A 16,931-nucleotide genomic window follows, 5' to 3' on the forward strand; every position below is an offset into this window, starting at 1 on the left:
AGGGGTGTAAGCAGTGCTATCTGATAAGAATACGAAGAAGGAAAAAGCAGATATCTTAGAGAAAACGTGTGTTCTACTCACACTAAAATATCAGATCAATGCACAATATACTGCAAAACTGTAACACAATAAGGCCAAACACAATGTTCAAATATTGAACTGTTCAAGCATGTGAAGATCATCTTCTGAAAGACAAACTGGGTTCTTATTTTGTAGCTACCTTTGTGTAACTTAAACTGATGTCCCTCAACAAGGTCTGACACTGTCTTGGTACTTGTTAGGAAGTTCGATGAGACAATGTAAGCTCAACAGTCAACTCCCGGGATCTCCCAGCGCTCATTTTCAGCATTCATCCAAGGACTGGGCATCATCTTCATCCCTCACTTCTCGGTATCTCCCTGAAGACTCCCCTTCTCGATTGTAGCTCTGCATTGTAATATTCAGTCTCTCGGCTTGTTTCTGTGCTGCGAGCTTTGCCCGCGTCTCCTCATAATTCTGCCTCTGCTCTTTCTGCAGAGCCAGCGACTCTTCTATGGAGAGCAGCTGTGCAGGCAGGTGGTGGAGCAGAACAAGGCGAACTGCTGTGACATCATCAAGATGCTGCCTAGCCCTGCATAGCTGCTCTTCTGAGGAAGCAGGAGACTGAGCCCTCTGACACTGACTTGGTGAGTCACTCTGTTGTGTGGGTAACACATTGGTCTTAAACTTATGAGGAGGGGGCACTGGGTTTCTAGCTCGCATTTCTAGCACTGTCAGGTAATGAGGCTTCTTAGGAGTCTCACTCTGCACTCCTGGAAAGTTCTCAGTGCTGGTGTTTTTTTCTGAGGGTTCAGTCTGGTCTGCAGTTGTGATCTTTTGCAATTTAGTGATAAACAGACTGTCGAGGCTGCTGGAAACCTCTTCCGCTTGACTTGAATGCTGGGGGAGATGTTCATTAACTTCAGATGGGGGAGCCTGGGCTGTGATGCTGACAGACGGGCTGGTACTCACTATGCAGCCAGTCTCCAAAGTCTCTTCATTGCCTTTGTGAGTGAGCTGTGTAGGTCCCTGAGTTTCTGAGGTTGTTTTAGATGATTCAATGTCTACTGAGGAACCTTCAGGAACTAATGATGAAGTATCAAGCATCAGGTCAGAATTCTGGGCCTTGTCTATGTCGGTATCAACTCTTGTGGTTGCTTTATGCCTTAGCTTACAGTCAACACTGACAGGATGAAGTAGTTCAGTTCTCCTTCTGACCTCTTCACTTTCTGAAATGGCAGCTTTCAGTTTGGCAGTGGTGTCTGAGATCTTTTTACCTTTGTCGGGCAATTTGCAAATGAATTTTTCTTTGCTCAAAAGTCTCTCCTGGCGCCTCAACCTCTCCCACAGCTCCGCCAAACTCTGCTGCCCCAAGTCCTCAGGAACTGGGGGCTCGAAGCCTCTGGGCAGGGAGCACATTGTGCATGGGCTGAGGCTGGCCCCGCAGGCAGGGTTCCCCAGCAGGGCCCATGGAGGTCGCAGGCTCCAGGGCAGCAGCAACTCTGGAGCACATGCAGGAGTCGCCATTTTCCCGGAAGAGCCGACAAAATTGTTTAAATTGATAAGAAATATATGTTGGTCCATAATCAGTTTTAATTTTAGAAGGCGGTCCCATAACAGCAGAAGTTTCCAATAGATGCTGTATAACATGAGCAGTGCGTACTCCTGGCAATGGTGTAGCCCATACAAATATTGAAAAATTATCTATGCTTACATGTATATATGAAAGGCGACCAAACTCAGAAATATGGGTTCCATCCATCTGCCACGATGTATTAGGTTGCATTCTTCTGGGATTAATTTCAGATGGAATACATTTTATAAGTGAAGGCTTACAAATACGACAATTAGCAATAATTTGTTTGGTTTCAGAATAGGGAACCTTATAGTTAATATCCAAATATCCTGTATTGGCATGATTATGACTGTTTTCTTCTGGGGTAGCAATGCCACTAATTGATCTACCATATGATTGCCATGTGTTAAAGATGCTGGCAATCTTGAATGTGTGTAATATGTGTAATAAATATTCTAGAGTTTCATAATAGTAATAGTCCTTTAATATGTGAGAATAACATTTAATATAGGCTTAGATGTAGAAACAACAGCAGTTACAATATTCTGTACTACTCCTACAACATAAGCTGACTCGGCCTTAATATTTTTACATCATGAGTAAAATCCGGCAATACATTATTTACTGCTAATACTTCATTTTGTTGTACTGACCCAAAAGAAGATTCTTGTCCCCAAATTTACCTTTGGTCCAATAAGCCATCTGTCTTAGTTCTTTGGTCTTAGAGCCATCTGTAAACACAGTAACGGCAGATGGTAATGGATCAACAGAAATTAGTGTATTTATCACAATTTTTTTTGTTTTCTTAAGCAATCCCAGAATTTACTATGGGGAAAATGAAATTCAGTATTTCTAGTGTAAGAAATCATGGCTAATTGAGAAACTTCAGACGTCTGCATTAAATAATCCACTTTATATTTGCTTAATGAGAAAACAAAAGCAGCACAATCATATCCCCACAGTGTAACAGGTCGTTGTATGCCTTGCTGAATAATTAAAGAAATTTGTTCCTCATATGTTGTTAATGTTTTGTTAAAGTTAAATTTAATATATATCTATTCTAAAGGCAACTCATCTTGAGCTAAACTGCCTATAGGATATTCAAGAGTATTTCAATGTATAATTTAATAACTCTATCTGGATCAATACGTGCCAAAAATGCATCTTTCCATTTTCACAAAAGATATCCTCTTCCATGCCTTCATATAAGCATTAATATCCCCAGTTTCCTTTCTAGGTAATAATGCTCTCCTGTACTCTTCATTAGCATTTTCAAAAGCAAGCATTTTCAGCAGTTGTCCTCTAGCTTCCTCTCCTACCACTGTTCTTTCCATTGTTAATTTTAGTATACATAAAGACTTAATATATGGTTCATAGAAAGTTACTGCCTTTTTCAACCAAGCACTATCATCCTTTATAATAAGTTGGTTGGCCCACACCTTGAACCGATGATAGACATTGTCCCAGGATAAACATTCTTTATCAACAGGTCTCAGGGTAGAACTGGATATGTGAACCTGTGCTATAGCACTGTCCAGAGTGGTAAATGCAGCTTCTGAAGAGGAATGCAGGCCTGGCCTCTAGTCCTCCACCTTCCAGGCCTGTCTGGAGAGCCTGATGCCCTGGCAAAAGAGAATCCTCCTCTCCAGAGAAGCACTGCAGTCAAATGACATCTCAGTGTTGAAAACTATCAGTCCCCAAAGGCATGCCACTGAGCAGAGATAGCCTCAGTCATGCACCTCTGCACATCCCCAGTTCCTCCTGTCAATAACTCAATCCTTTCATGAACTAGATGGCAATACTTGAGGCAGGATGATCAGTAGTTTACTGGCCAATCTGGGCTCTATGAGACGCTCTCCCTGAAATCAGAGCCAGCAGGAAATTCAGTATGAAAGCTCTTTGTAGCCAAGCTCAACAACCCGGTTCAGAGCCTGGGACCCCACACAGTAGGATAAAGTGACTCCCATGGCTTTTCCTCCACCTTCAACACTCATGCTTTGGAATGCATACCCCTACAAGGAGATCAATACACATGGAATAAAAATTAAACATAAAAATTAATGAAGACAATGCAGACAATGTTTTAAAGGATCCTGGGAGTCCTCACTCTGCACTTCCCTTTCCTTTGCCTTGGGAACAGCACCTGCACCAGAGACTGGAGACTTCCTGCAAGAGAGAGAGGAGAGATGCACTGTTCATTCAGCTGGAGAGCTGTGCAAAGACCAGAGCCACCCGCCTTTTCCTGACAGTGGGAGCTGGGCCCAAGTGTGGGCTGCTCCTACGAGAAGCACCACAAGAAGAGAGCCACCTTCCTCAAACCTTCCTGGAAGTCAGAGCACTGGCTATGGACTTCCCTCAATCCTCAGAGGACTCTCTTTCAGCGATGGCTCAGAGCCTCTTAGGACAGAGAGGGACCAGAGCTTCCCCCCAAAGCAAGACCCCTGTCTTATTTGACAGGTAGAGGGCTTAGGGATGGGACAGAGGATGTGACAAGGTTACATGTAGCACAGGGGCTAGGTTAATAAAGAAATCAAAGAGGAAAGAAACCTGGAAGATTCCTCATCTGTTCTTTTTTGCTCTATTCGTAGGGATGAGGTGGCATTGTCGGGTAGAGGACTAGGACACAGCACAGCCTTCTCTGCTCATGATGAGCTTTCTAGGCTGCCTGTTCACTGTGACCAGCAACTTTTCAACTGAGCCACTCTACTACCAAGGCTGACACAACTGGTGGACCATGTAGCAATAGGACTGTACTGACTTAGGGACATCTGGAATCACACAATGATCATGTGTCACAGAAGAGTTTCTTTTTTTAGAAAAGGATTAAAACAAAAACTATTTATTTTGTCCATATGAGTGAGTACACTGTCCCTGTTTTCAGACACAACAGTAGAGGGTTGTAGATGAGATTAGAAATGGTTATAAGACACAGTGTGGTTCCTGGGAATTGAACTCAGATCCCCTGGAAGAGCAGTCAGTGGTCTTAACCACTGAGCCTTCCCTCCACCCCAGTGTATTGTATTTTCAATATTGTTTGTTTTTATTTCTTTTCTCACCTATGTCTCTATGGCGTTTCTGTGAGTACAGGTACTCATGTGCTTGTGTAAAGGTCAGGGACAACCTGAGCACAGGTCCTCACCTTCTACCTCTCATCCATGGCTGTTTATGCTAGGCTAGCCCTTCCCCCTAATCCTAGAGACTGTCCACTTTAGGCTCCTGTCTCCCTGTGGGAAGGGCTGGATGACAGACTCTACTGCATCCAGGTTTATGTTGCTTCTAGGGACCTAAACTGTTGTTGGGCTTGTTCAGATGAAAATAAACACCATTTCACAACCCAGGCTGGGCCAGGCAGTGCACGGGTCTTTGCTGCTCTTGCAGAAGACTTGAGTTCAGTCTCCAGCACCCGGGTCAGGTGGCTCACAACCACCTGAGACTCCAGGTCCAGGGACTTCCAAGCTCTTCTGGTTAAACCTACATGGCAAAAGCAGGGCTGGGAGCTGGAGGCTTCTGGTGTTGACTTCTCCCTGCAGTAGGGGGCAAATCATGGGCATGTGAGGTAACATGGAACCCTGTAATTCTACAAAGTGCAGAAGATCCTGATGTCCCTCATGGTGCCCCTGACCCTGCCCACCACTCATTTAGGCTTCAGTAACATGGACTTGTCCTGACCTGTGTGCACTCTGCATCCTCACTCTCTACCCCCTGCTTTTTGGGGTTGGAAGTCTCAGGTGTAGGAGGCGCCTACCATAGGCCTCTTCTCTCAGCATTTCAGCATTTTACATTTTATGTAGTTTGTGGTGTTCCTGTGCCATGATATGCACATGGAGAGCAGAGGACACAATGTGGACTCAGTTCTCTGCTTTCACCCATGATCAAACTGAGGCCATGAGGCTGGGTGGCAGAGCCTTTACCTGCTGATCTGTACCCACTTGACCTTCACCAGGCATCCTTTGCTGTACACAGATATATCAGCCTGTGACCCTCATCCTCCAGACTCTTATGAAGCAAACCCCATAGGTGTGGAGCTCTCATGTTAGCCAGGGCTAAAGGGGAAGGCAGCAAGCCCTTCAGGAACTTTAGAAAAATGTCTATACTGGGACTAAACTTGTGCTGCCATGTAGGGCTACATTTTTCCTTTAAAAAGGGGGATTTGTGGTGGTGGTGGTGGTGGCACAGGCCTTTGATCCTAACACTTGGGAGGCAGAGGCAGACAGATCTCTGTGAATTCTAGGCCAACTCCCTCTATAGAGCTAGTTCCAGGTCAGCTACACAAAAGAAACCCTGTCTCCAAGAGTAAAACAGAGAAAGAGAAAGAAAGAAAGAAAGAAAGAAAGAAAGAAAGAAAGAAAGAAAGAAAGAAAGAAAGAGACGATTTATATTTTTTCTACAATGAGTTGCCTGCCTGTCTGTGCCTGAACCATCATGTTAACTATAACTCTTGTCACACCTGCATTTATTCAAATACTGAAGGCCAAATGGTTAAATCTTAATGACAATACAATGGGGGGGGTGCTGAAGAGATGGTTGGTTTAGTGGCTAAGAGCAGAAGACCAGGGTTCAGTTCCCAGTGCCCACATGGTGGCTCCTATTAGCCTGTAATTGCAGTTCAATGGAATCGTTCTGGACTTCATGGGCACCAGACATACCACATAGTGCACAAGCATTTATTAGGTGAAACACTCAGGCCCATAAAAATAAGTAAATAAAATATATGGTTAACAGACACTGTGATTCAGGAAGTTCTTAGTGACTTTGGTTATCATTTCTCTCTCCTGGAGACCTGTCTTCCTCATGTTCAGCCTCCCTGGCTTCTAGGACATTTCCTAGCTCTGTGGAGCATGAAGTACTCAATACCATAAGCCAAGCATTGCAAAGCCATCTGCACCTTCACTGCTACACCTTCTCCATGGCTGTGTCTAAAGGGAGAGACTTAAAATCCCACAGATGCAAGGCCAAACCTGTTGGGCTATGTGAGCCCAGCCACCCAATAGTCAGATCTACTCCTGTCCTTGGCTATGGCATGAGGCTCTTAAGACAAATTAATCTGAAGGATTTCAACAGCTATGCTGTTAGACCTCTCATTGCTCTGCCCAACCTACAAGCTCCTTTACTGGCTCAAATTCACACCCGAACTCCTCTCCTGCCTCAGCCACCATCAGCTCTTCTATTCCTCTCCATCTGTGCTCTGAATAATCCACACTAAGGTGGACGTTAACCTCTTGTGGACCTCCAGACGTATGCTTGTGATTACTCTTCATTGGCTGTTTTGTATGGGTAGGCGGGTTCTTCTAGTCTCATGCAGAACACTGCTCACACATTTTGGATCTTACAACATCCTCTTGATTGAGAATCCTGACTAATGACTGACTGAGACTCCCATGCCTGAAGTCACCCTCTGTCTCCAGTCCAAGATGAGAATCCCCACCCTAACCCCATGGTGTCCAGTTTCATCTCAGAAACTAGACTCTGCACTGCCCATTACCTTTTGGTTCTCTGCCTCTAATTCTGTTAAATCGTTCCTCTCTTCTTTAAAACAAATTCATTTTGTTGTTTATTTTTTGAGACAGGGTTTCTCTGTTTGGCCCTGGCTATTCTGACAGACTCTCAGTAGATCAGACTTGTCAGGAAACCAGATATCTGCCTGCCTCGGCCTCTTAAGCAATGGGATTACTGGATTGTGCCAGCATGTTTAATTAAAAATTAATTAGTGGCAGTGCATGTTGGCACATGCCTTTAATTCCATCCTTTGGGAGGTAGAGGCATTGTGAGTTCCAGGACAGCCAGGGCTATAAATTAACACCTTGTCTCAAGAAAACAAGCCAAAAATGAAACAAAAATGTTGCAATATGGTCTTAGGTATGTAACTGAGTCTGTTCTTGAACTCTGAATCCTCCCACTTTCACTCAGGTGCTAATCAGCAGGCTTCTGTCTTGACTTTCACTGCGCATTCAGGGCTGCCAGGACTGTTACCTCTCCCAGTGTAACTCCTGACTCTCTCATCAGCATCATCACAAAACTCCTGCTAAGAATTAAGGAAACCTGAATTCTAAGGAACAGTCAGAGCTCCAGTATTTCCAAAGCTCACTCTAATAGAGATGGATCCTATGCTGCAGTAAAATGGTCACAGCTGGAGGTCTTAATTCCAGGACTTGGGACAGAGGGGTCCGAGGATCTTGAATTCAAGGTTATTTTTATGTTCCATTGTTGCTCAAAGCGAGACGGGCTGCTACAAGATACCCTGTCTCAAAACTATACCAAACACACCTAAAATGAAACAGAGGAGTTTGAGTGGGCACAGATGGGAAAGCTCGGCACTTTATGGCTAAGCCACCTGCTGCCAGCACCAAAGTCCATGCACAGCCCCAATTCTGAGCTGTGTCTGGGACCCCACTTAGGAGCACGCACCAAAGTAGCTCAGATCCAGGGCTTTTGGTCTAAGAGGAATTCAGGCAGTCACACTTTGGATGCCAGTTCTCCAGCTCAACTGCCTGTCAGCCCAGGATCTGGTCTTAGTCATGGCTTGGCATCCCTAAATTCCTCCCAGCTGTGCTCTGAACTCACCCTGTGCCCCGTTCTGATGAATCTGCCATTCTCCATGGGAGTAGCCTCAAGAAGTCCCTCACATCTGAAGCACTACTGTGAGTGCACTAAATACTGCAGGGGAGGGGTGTGGTCAGCAGAGCACCCACCCCTTTCAGCTGTAGAACATTTAGCTCTAGAGTGAGCACTGCTGTGCATTGTGGAACTTAAGCAGTATCCCAGGCTTGGCCTGGGAAGAGCCTTTGACACCCACACTTCCTGGGGTGACATTGTCTCCTGAGGATAGAGTCAGGTCAGGAGCAGCAACTGATGTTCACGAGAGACAAACTTTCTTCACCACTTGCCCATGCTGGCCCTAGGATCTGGGATTTTTGGGTGACATGAGTGCTGAGCCCCCCAGGTAGATGGGTTTTCAGGGGTCAGGTGGTTATTGTCACCAAAGGTATCCACAAGGATAAGTCATACTGTACTAATTCCCATATTAGATCCCTTCTCACGGGTCACAGAGGCCGTGCTGGGTCCTAAATGTGGACCCAGGTTCCTGCGCACTTTTGAGGAGACTGGTCAGGGCTCAGGCTTCAGGCCATTTTGTTTGAATTATTTTGGGGGATTTTATTTTTACTGTTGGGGACAAACCTAGGGCTGCCATGTGCTGGGAAAAGGCTTTGCCACAGCTGTAGATCATCCCTAATTATAAACTCCTAAATTCTCCCAATCCTGGAACTTTCTAGGTCCCTCACATGATGGAACCTTTGGGGGATTCCTCACATAGAATCATGGGGTGGATTGCATCCCAAAGAGAGACAGTGGGAAATGTTCCCCAGTGTCTGCCAGTGGCTGTGGTGATGAGAGTGCTGACCAGTGGATGGCAGGGCCCATGTGAAAGCCTTTTCGTTTCCACTTGAGTGGAATCTTCACCATGCCTTTTTTTTTTTTCTTGAAACACAGGTTGCCCTGAAACTTACAGTCTTCCATCATCCTTACTCAGTTTCCCATGACTGGGATCACTGGCTTAAATTACTATGCCCATCTTTCTTTTTTTTGTATTCATAAATCTTCTAAAAGCCAGAAGGATCTAGAATTTAAAATTTTGCGGTCCAAGGCATTTCCAACAGGGGATTCTTGACCTAGGAGTGTCCAGACCAGTGTTTATTGTGTGGCTACTTCATTCCCATACCAGCTTATGTTTGACAAAGAGTTCCAAGGTGTGATGTCACTGGGCATCAGGCGGTGTCCCAAATAGCAGCACCGACTCAGGTTGTAATTTAGGCTGGAGAAACTTACTAGGACCCTGGTAATCCTAGCACCCTGGGGCCTCACATGTCCTTAGTCTGATCTAGTGATGAATCAACTGCTCTTGAGGGTGGATTGGAATTCTAGTCACTGTGAGGCAGAAGCATTAGGACCCTACGGCCACTCTGGGCTCCATAGGAAGACCCTGTTTCAATAGTAAAAGGGGTCACCTGCGAGTTCTTACTGTCTTCCCTGAGGCCTTCCTGCTGGAGTTAGAATAGCTGTCTCACCAAGTTGAAGTAGAGGGCAGAATGTTGGTGCCTTCTATAATGAGGACTAGTGACAGATAGTCTATGGAAATTCTAGAAAGATCTACAGGTATGTATGTCCTGTGCATGGGAATTGCTGGCTTCCCTGTGTCCTTTGCCTTTAATTTGCAGTCCATGGGGCACCTGGGAATGTCCCAAAACCAGGCTGCACACTGGGCTTGTCCCATGATTCTCACTTGCACCCAGTGCCTGCCTGATTGTCATAAGTCTGACAGAGCCACTGTATGCTCTCCTGACACCTGCAGAGAGCAGTATATGGGACCCTACCATCCCCACACTGCCTATCAGTGTCTACAATGTCCCTATATGGCACTGAGAGATGGTCTAAGCTGCTTCCCGCCTATATGCTGCATCAGAATCTGACCATTCCTAATTTCCACCTCTCACACCCACACTAGAAGCCCTGTACCCACACTAGCCCCAGCTGGCCTGTTGCCTACTGACATCTCATGGACTCTGCCCCAATCCCCTGCCCTGCCCTGCCCTGCCCTGCCCTCACTCAGCTGACATTGTGGACATCTCAAGACAGTCACTGGACAATGGCTGACACACTTGTCTGAAGACTGGAAATGTTTCTCGATCTTGGAGAGGAAAGAAGGACCCTCCAACTACACTGTCCTCTAAGGCAGTTTATTCAGGTGTGGGATGACATGGATTGTTTTGTCTCACGTCACACATGTCAGTAGAAAATATCCTAGGTATTGGATGCCGCAGTTAGCATTAACAGAACAAAGCACATAGTGTTGGGAAGAATAATAAATTATGAGTAGGATTAGAAAACCCCAAGCCTCTTCCAGGTCCTAAGAGGGCAAAAAGTACCACCAAACATAGCATTAATGTGATAGGTTGGTTAAATCTAGTTACTAGATTCTAGTGTGATGCCTGTGACCCTTTGTGTGTCATGCTCAGCTTATAATGACTAGAGGACCTCAGCTTGAGAGTCACCAATGCCTCTCCCTTGCTTCTCCAGCTGCTGAGCATTGACAAGCCCAAATGAGACAGCATCTGTGTGCAGACATACTGGATTATTCTTCTTCACTTTATCTCTCCGAGTTACCTCCACTGACAGTAAGTCAGTTTAATTCCATAAATTTGAAATGAGTCACGTGGAACATATACTTTCTCAATACAATCACAGATTTCCATGTAAAAGGTGAAACATGAACTGTCCCACCTAAGCTCTGGGCTTGCACAGACCTGCTCTGCAAAAGAAACATGTGGTCACAGCTGCAGTCTGCATTCACTATGGATGCTCTTGAGGACCTCCCTAAGCTGCATAGATTAAGATAATTATCTGGCTTTCTATCAAAAGAATTCATTATGCCAAGTTGGCCTGTAGAAGGAGGCTAGTCTCTTCAGTATTTTATCAGATGTGCTTAATGTATATAATCATCGATAGTAAGTGAAAGATCTGTTTGGAATTAAAACTGAGTGATGCTGGAGGATGATCCTGAATGCACAATGAGCAGTGGAGGCACCAGAGCCCGGTGTGGATGCCTAGCAGGCTACCACATTGAGCAGGCACCGCTCAACCACCTGTACATACACCTCTCTTGAGATTTCTCTCCTTAATGGGAGATGATGGCGTCCATCTAGTACAGCACATGCCCTGGAAGGACAAAAGCCACCTGCAGGAAATGTGGTGATGACACACAGGTTAGAGCATCTGCTGCTCTCTCAGAAGAACCACATGGTCCCTAACAATCATCTACAATGGGGAATGCTATTCCCTCTTTTGGATCATGAGGGAAATGCACTCAGGAGTGGCCCAGACATACATTTGAAAAAAAAAGATCCATTGAGTTACATGATAAAAATAAATATAATCAGCAACAATAAAAAACACAGCATATGAATGATCAAGTGAAACAGCATCTATAAAAACCTATTTCCCAAAATGACGTTGATGGTCATTATCTTTGTGGTTTAATACTAATGCTGTATTGTAAGAAAAACTGAGGCACATGGTTCTCCATTAGGATTATTCTATATTCCTTTGTGAAAGTTGTCATTTTTTCTGCAGCTCTACAGGCATGAGTGTGTGTTACTCAATAGCTGGTGCACACAGTCAATAAGGAATGTGTGTTATAGACTGATATAGACTAGGATGAGCAGAACACATGACAGCATGGATACAGTATGTCAGTGATTACATCATAAAGTGTGTGTCCATAAAAAAGTCACATTATCCACACAAAAGACACTATCACCCTGTGTACACCTTGGTGGCTTTGAATTCCCTATTTACCCATGCTGCCTGGACCATGCAAAGATCCATATCCAGCTGTCAGTTCTAAGTCTACAGGAGGGGAAAGGACCCTTGAATAAGATGGTCTTAAGAGTCAAGAGTTACAAATCAATTTTTATTCATAAGGAATACAATTTACAAAAAACAGGCATAAAATGAACAACTAAAATGGTATAAAAATGAAAAACAGTAACAAGAATATATAACTATGAAATAACAAAAAGAAAACTTCAATGAAAATCATAACCAAAAACATTTCTTAACAGCATTTTCTTAATGAACGTTTAGAAACACAGTTGTAGTGCTGTTTCTCCTCTAGGACATGAGATGTCAAGGCAGTCCCGTCAGATGTCTCTCAAATGGTGTTGTCGGTATGAGAGAGGAGAAAGACCTCAAGGAGACAGGCTGGCATACGGATACATAAATTTAGGGTCTCTAAACATTGAGGAAATTAACTGAGAAGAAGCATATTCACCCACAAAAAGTCTTTGACTGTTGAGGATTGTCATCAGCAGGGAACTTCTGACAGAGAAACTCACTCTTCAGGGGGCTGTCTTCCTGGGATCCGTCCTATTCCATGTCTCCTGCAGTTTCTGAGACCTGGGAGGAGAAGGCAGCTATTAAGACACTGATTTGGTGGGGACACGCATACCAGCTGTGAAGTTGCTGCCTTCTGTCCCTTCAGCTGCATTGGACAGACAACATTGATCTTTCACTGAAATCATTGCTGATATCTCTGCAGGCTGGGGAAAGTCACCAGCAACCCTCACAGTACTGTGGGATAACAACCTGCTCCTCAGACTTCTACCAGTGCAAACCAAGAACGGGGAAATGGGGAGAGACCTAATTGGGGTGCAGGAAGAAAGGAGAAGGCCACATGATACCCAGATCAAAGCCAATGACCAGGACTCATTTGCCATTTGCACTTGGTTCTTATCCCTACAAGGTGCTTCCAACCATCACATGACCCCTGTATGACCTTTGTCACAGGACCAAGAACTGGATAAAAAATCTTCATAGCATCCAATATGTGATAGGGAGATGCAGTCATGTGATATGTTATTTCTCTGTCACCATTTCTGGACTGCAGTTTCAAAAAGGGCAGAGAAGTATAATTGCCCATAATTCAGTTTCTGAAGAGTGGTTAAAATCCCAGAATACTTGTGCATAGACAGAGCAATGAATAACTCTATCACATGAGGTGGGTGACTTACTGGGTGTGGGGAGATTAGAAAGATGATAGGGGAAGCAAAGATGTATCCAATAGGCAAATGGTATCAGACATTGTTAATCTGACTCAGCTGCTTGTTCCTACCACATTTTGCTGGGTCTGGAGGTTGCTGGTCTTCTCCTGTTCGTCTTCCTCAGTCGGGTTCAACTCAAACAAATATCGCTGTAACTCCTTGCTCTCCTGCTTCAATGTGACCAACTTCTTCTTCATACATGCCTGGTCCATCAGGAGCCGGCTGTGCAGGTTGCTGGAAACACACTCTGCATAGTAAGATCCTGAAGCCTCTTCCTCCCATTCCAACTGCCAAATCCCACAAACTCCACCAGGACCCAGATTCCCATAAAGACTTCATAGAATACATCTCCATACATGTAAGGCTGCTGCACAAACAGCAAACGGCCAATCCAGGGAAGAATAAATTGTTTCTGTGACCCAAGCATCAATAAGAGTCCATGTCTCTCCAAAAGAACAAGAGATCTACAACTATCCATGAAAGCCCAATGCATCGGGGCAACATCAATTAGTAGGCGGCAAATAACCACAAGAGGACAGTAGAACCAAGGGAGGTCATGGAAACCATGTGGTCCACACATTGAGCTTTGTTAAACCTGGTATGACCCCAGAGACGCAGGTTGGCCTAATAACACTCTGATGCCTGAATCAGTATAGTTCTATCCAGAGCCTTCTAAAGATGCATAGACACTGTGGTCATGAGTCACAGTCTCTTATGGAACTGAATCTGAGTCCAAAAAACCCACGACACAGTGATATTTAAACAGCAGAAGAGATGGGCCCAGAGCTGCAGACCCTCCGGTCCAGAAGAAAGAGAGGCAGACATGGCCATTCCACAATGATGGGCCCTTCTGACCAGTACTTACCGATAGAAGTGAATCTCCTTCTTGAGCTCCTGAAATTTCTCACGATGTTCAATGTTCTTTGTGTCTAAGTTGTGCAGTAATGACATGACCTCTTTCTCCTTTAATTTCACGTTTTCATAAAATGGATTTGGCCTGAAGTAGGGGCTGGCCCCAGGAAGATAGAACCCAATGAACATCGAGGTTTAGGATTATATGAACTCAGGCTGTGTCCTGTACTACCCCAGCCCTGGAAGGACACTTTCTGAATTCTACATATTTGGATCTTCTTCAGCTTCAGAAACTTGGAATTGTGTGCCCAGGACAACAGAAGCTAAGCACCCAGATAAAGGGTTCCCTGGCTCACTTCTTTCAATCAGGAGGGCTGGATCTACATTCAAACCTGTTATGCTGTCAAGAGCCTTGGCCACAGAGCTTACCCAAACACACACACACACACACACACACACACACACACACACACACAGAGAGACACATCCAGAAACCTCTGATTTCATTTTTCCTGTTTTGACAAGTGGAATCCTACAAGCCGAATAACTAATATTCTAGAGGCAGACACTACACATAATTCTGGAGATGAGACCAAATATTGCCACAAACTTATAGTCTTCCCAAGGCATACAAATGTACAGACAAATGTGACCACACAGGCAAAGAACTGTGCTGTTGAAAGTGGGGCTTCCAAAATAAAGCAGTTGCACCTCCATGAAACTATTATACAGGTATATCCTGAGGTCAAAAAACAGACCCCTAAATTCCAAGGGTGGAGGGACACAGAAACATATAAAAGTTGTGCATATGCATGCAGACCTATGCACACACAGACACACAAACTGGGACACACCCACAAGAAAAGCAAAGTAAACAGACTCAGAGAATGAGAAAGAGAGACAAATATGGAAAGAGCACAATGAGAATCAGTAGAAATGTATGCACCATTACTGTCTCAGAGTTTAAGGCACACAGACAAGAAGGACCAGGCCTGAGCCTCAGGCCTTCTAGTTAAGCATTGATATGAACAATGTGGGACCTGTCACCTAAGGGTGCTGCCAGGAGATGATAGCGTTCAGTCACCTTCCTAGCAAGTACAAACACTCTCCACAAACTCACAGCACCTAGAACATTGCAAAGCTGCCACCTGTCAAGGGCTTTCCAATTGTACACTGGGAACTCATGCTCCAGTGACTTTATCCCTGAATTCTTAACTCAGATCACAAGTTCAGATTTTCAACAGGCGGAATCAGAGAGTCCATTTCCAAACTCACTCCTCAGTAAGGGTCAGGTTCTGAATCTCCTCTCTATGGGAGATGAGGTATAGAACAAGGTCGTTTGTTTGGAGCAATGCATACCTCTTGTTCATGGATCCACCTGTCACATAAAGGAGGCGATCTGTCAGCTCATTTCTCTCCTTGGTAGTTAGCTCCAGTTCTCTATTCAGCCTCTCCTCTTCCTCGTTGGCCTGCACCTTGTTTAGGACATTTTCAGGGCATGACGTCTGTCTGCAGGCCTCTGTAGGTAGAAGAACACAAGTGAACTCTAAGGGGCGAATGCATAGAGCATACACAGACCACAGTGAGGTCCAAACAGGAGAACATGCTTGGAAGCCAGTGTCACTGCAAGGAGTTTGGTCTATGTGTAAGAGGCATCTTTAGTGGATCACAGTTCCCCCACTACTCTATAGAGACCAAGAGATGTAAGCAGCCAGGTGTTCCCTATGCCCGCCCACACAGGCTTACAAGTACCAGAGAGATGCCTTCTCCAGGATTATTATCAGGTACGCAGGCTACAACCTGGTTTCAGGACCCTCACCCCTCTGGTTTCAGAAGTCAGATCATCAATTCAGCATCCACAATGACTTGATTGATCAGGGATACTCAGATATCCTACACTGTTACTCTAGTCCAATAACTTTGCATTGAAAAGTCATGTAGGGGGAGGACATGGTCAACAGACTTAATAATTACCCCTACTGAAATGACAAATGCCCCAGAAGTGCCAATAGGTTACAGGCTCTTTCTCTACCTGCTCCATATACTTTGGCTACTTTAGAAAAATATCTGCCACACAGAACCTCTAATATATGAAGGTAAGATTGGCCCCGTCAGCCAGAGGTAGTCAGAGGAGTTCTAAGAATATAAGGTCATGGCCAGGAGCACAGTTCTCTCCCTCTTACTACTGTCAGATAGACACTGAATTTAAAGAAGCAATGAAAGTGAAGTACATTGATGCCCTGTTTAATTCAGAAAAGTTATACCCTCCATGACTACTTATGGTGTTATTATATCAATTTAACCTGCCGAATGCAGTGTAAAAGTAAAGACTAGAAGTTCACCCAATAATAGCATAGGCATTGCCATATCCTCCATGTGGTTATGGAGAAACTAATGATGTGAAAACCTTGACTTTCAGGAATTGTGATAATCATGGAATTCAATATCTGTGGAGATGTTCCAGTGGTTGTGGCCCATTACTAAAAAGGCCAGCAGAAGACCCCCACACACACCCCTGACAGGAAGCTCAACATAAACTGCCCAGAACTTACTCCACATCCCCCATGTCCTGTGTCCATCATTACCTTTAGGTTTCGTTTGCTTCACTCTAGACTCTTCTCTATCAACATCAACTCTCCCAAAGCACCTACAAAGACGGGCAAACATGTCTGTGGATATATCCTTTGGACACTAAGAGAAAAAGTAGGGAATTGGTTGTCACAACGATACTGGTGACATCACAGGGATTCCAAGATCTCTCTAGGAGACAATAGAATGTCCACGAAGGGACTGCTGATGTCACAGAGAACAGACTTTGCCTCTTGCTAATGTTCTCCCTGTACTGAGCAAAAGCTGATGTGCCCTTTTCAGGAGACTTCCCTGTGGCATAG

At 44.7% G+C, this 16,931-nt stretch overlaps 5 protein-coding genes across 5 annotated transcripts in view; 2 read left to right on the plus strand and 3 right to left on the minus strand.

The window, feature by feature from the left end:
- The window catches only part of LOC134483260 (disks large homolog 5-like), a 664,485-nt gene that overhangs the window by 514,328 nt on the left and 133,226 nt on the right, over nt 1-16,931 (minus strand). The window lies entirely within an intron of this gene.
- Nucleotides 1-16,931, plus strand: part of LOC134483259 (uncharacterized) — a 478,774-nt gene that overhangs the window by 313,066 nt on the left and 148,777 nt on the right. The gene's annotated exons all lie outside the window — the stretch shown is intronic.
- The window catches only part of LOC134483263 (uncharacterized), a 55,144-nt gene that overhangs the window by 8,969 nt on the left and 29,244 nt on the right, over nt 1-16,931 (plus strand). The gene's annotated exons all lie outside the window — the stretch shown is intronic.
- On the minus strand, nt 343-1,194 carry LOC134483258 (DNA-directed RNA polymerase II subunit GRINL1A-like). Its single transcript, XM_063278540.1, has one exon. It carries the CDS (start codon nt 1,123-1,125, stop codon nt 343-345), a length of 783 nt encoding a protein of 260 aa, XP_063134610.1. The 5' UTR covers nt 1,126-1,194.
- LOC134483452 (disks large homolog 5-like) lies at nt 12,095-15,064 on the minus strand. Its single transcript, XM_063278718.1, has 3 exons — nt 14,054-15,064; nt 13,260-13,422; nt 12,095-12,544 (listed from the first exon to the last, which is right to left on the minus strand). The coding sequence occupies exons 1-3, from the start codon at nt 14,227-14,229 to the stop codon at nt 12,515-12,517; spliced, it is 369 nt and encodes a 122-aa protein (XP_063134788.1). The 5' UTR covers nt 14,230-15,064; the 3' UTR covers nt 12,095-12,514.

Source organism: Rattus norvegicus, chromosome 19 (genome assembly GCF_036323735.1).
Source record: "Rattus norvegicus strain BN/NHsdMcwi chromosome 19, GRCr8, whole genome shotgun sequence".
Classification (NCBI taxonomy): Eukaryota; Metazoa; Chordata; class Mammalia; order Rodentia; family Muridae; genus Rattus; species Rattus norvegicus.

Excerpts from the sequence above, each read along its gene's own strand:
- LOC134483258 (XM_063278540.1), bottom strand. The coding sequence starts at position 1,125 with ATGCTTGATACTTCATCATTAGTTCCTGAAGGTTCCTCAGTAGACATT.
- LOC134483452 (XM_063278718.1), bottom strand. The coding sequence starts at position 14,229 with ATGTTCATTGGGTTCTATCTTCCTGGGGCCAGCCCCTACTTCAGGCCA. Across the intron at positions 13,423-14,053 it reads AAGGAGATTCACTTCTATCG|CAACCTGCACAGCCGGCTCC; the intron begins GTAAGTACTGGT and ends GTGTGTTTCCAG. Across the intron at positions 12,545-13,259 it reads TCCAGACCCAGCAAAATGTG|GTCTCAGAAACTGCAGGAGA; the intron begins GTAGGAACAAGC and ends TTCTCCTCCCAG.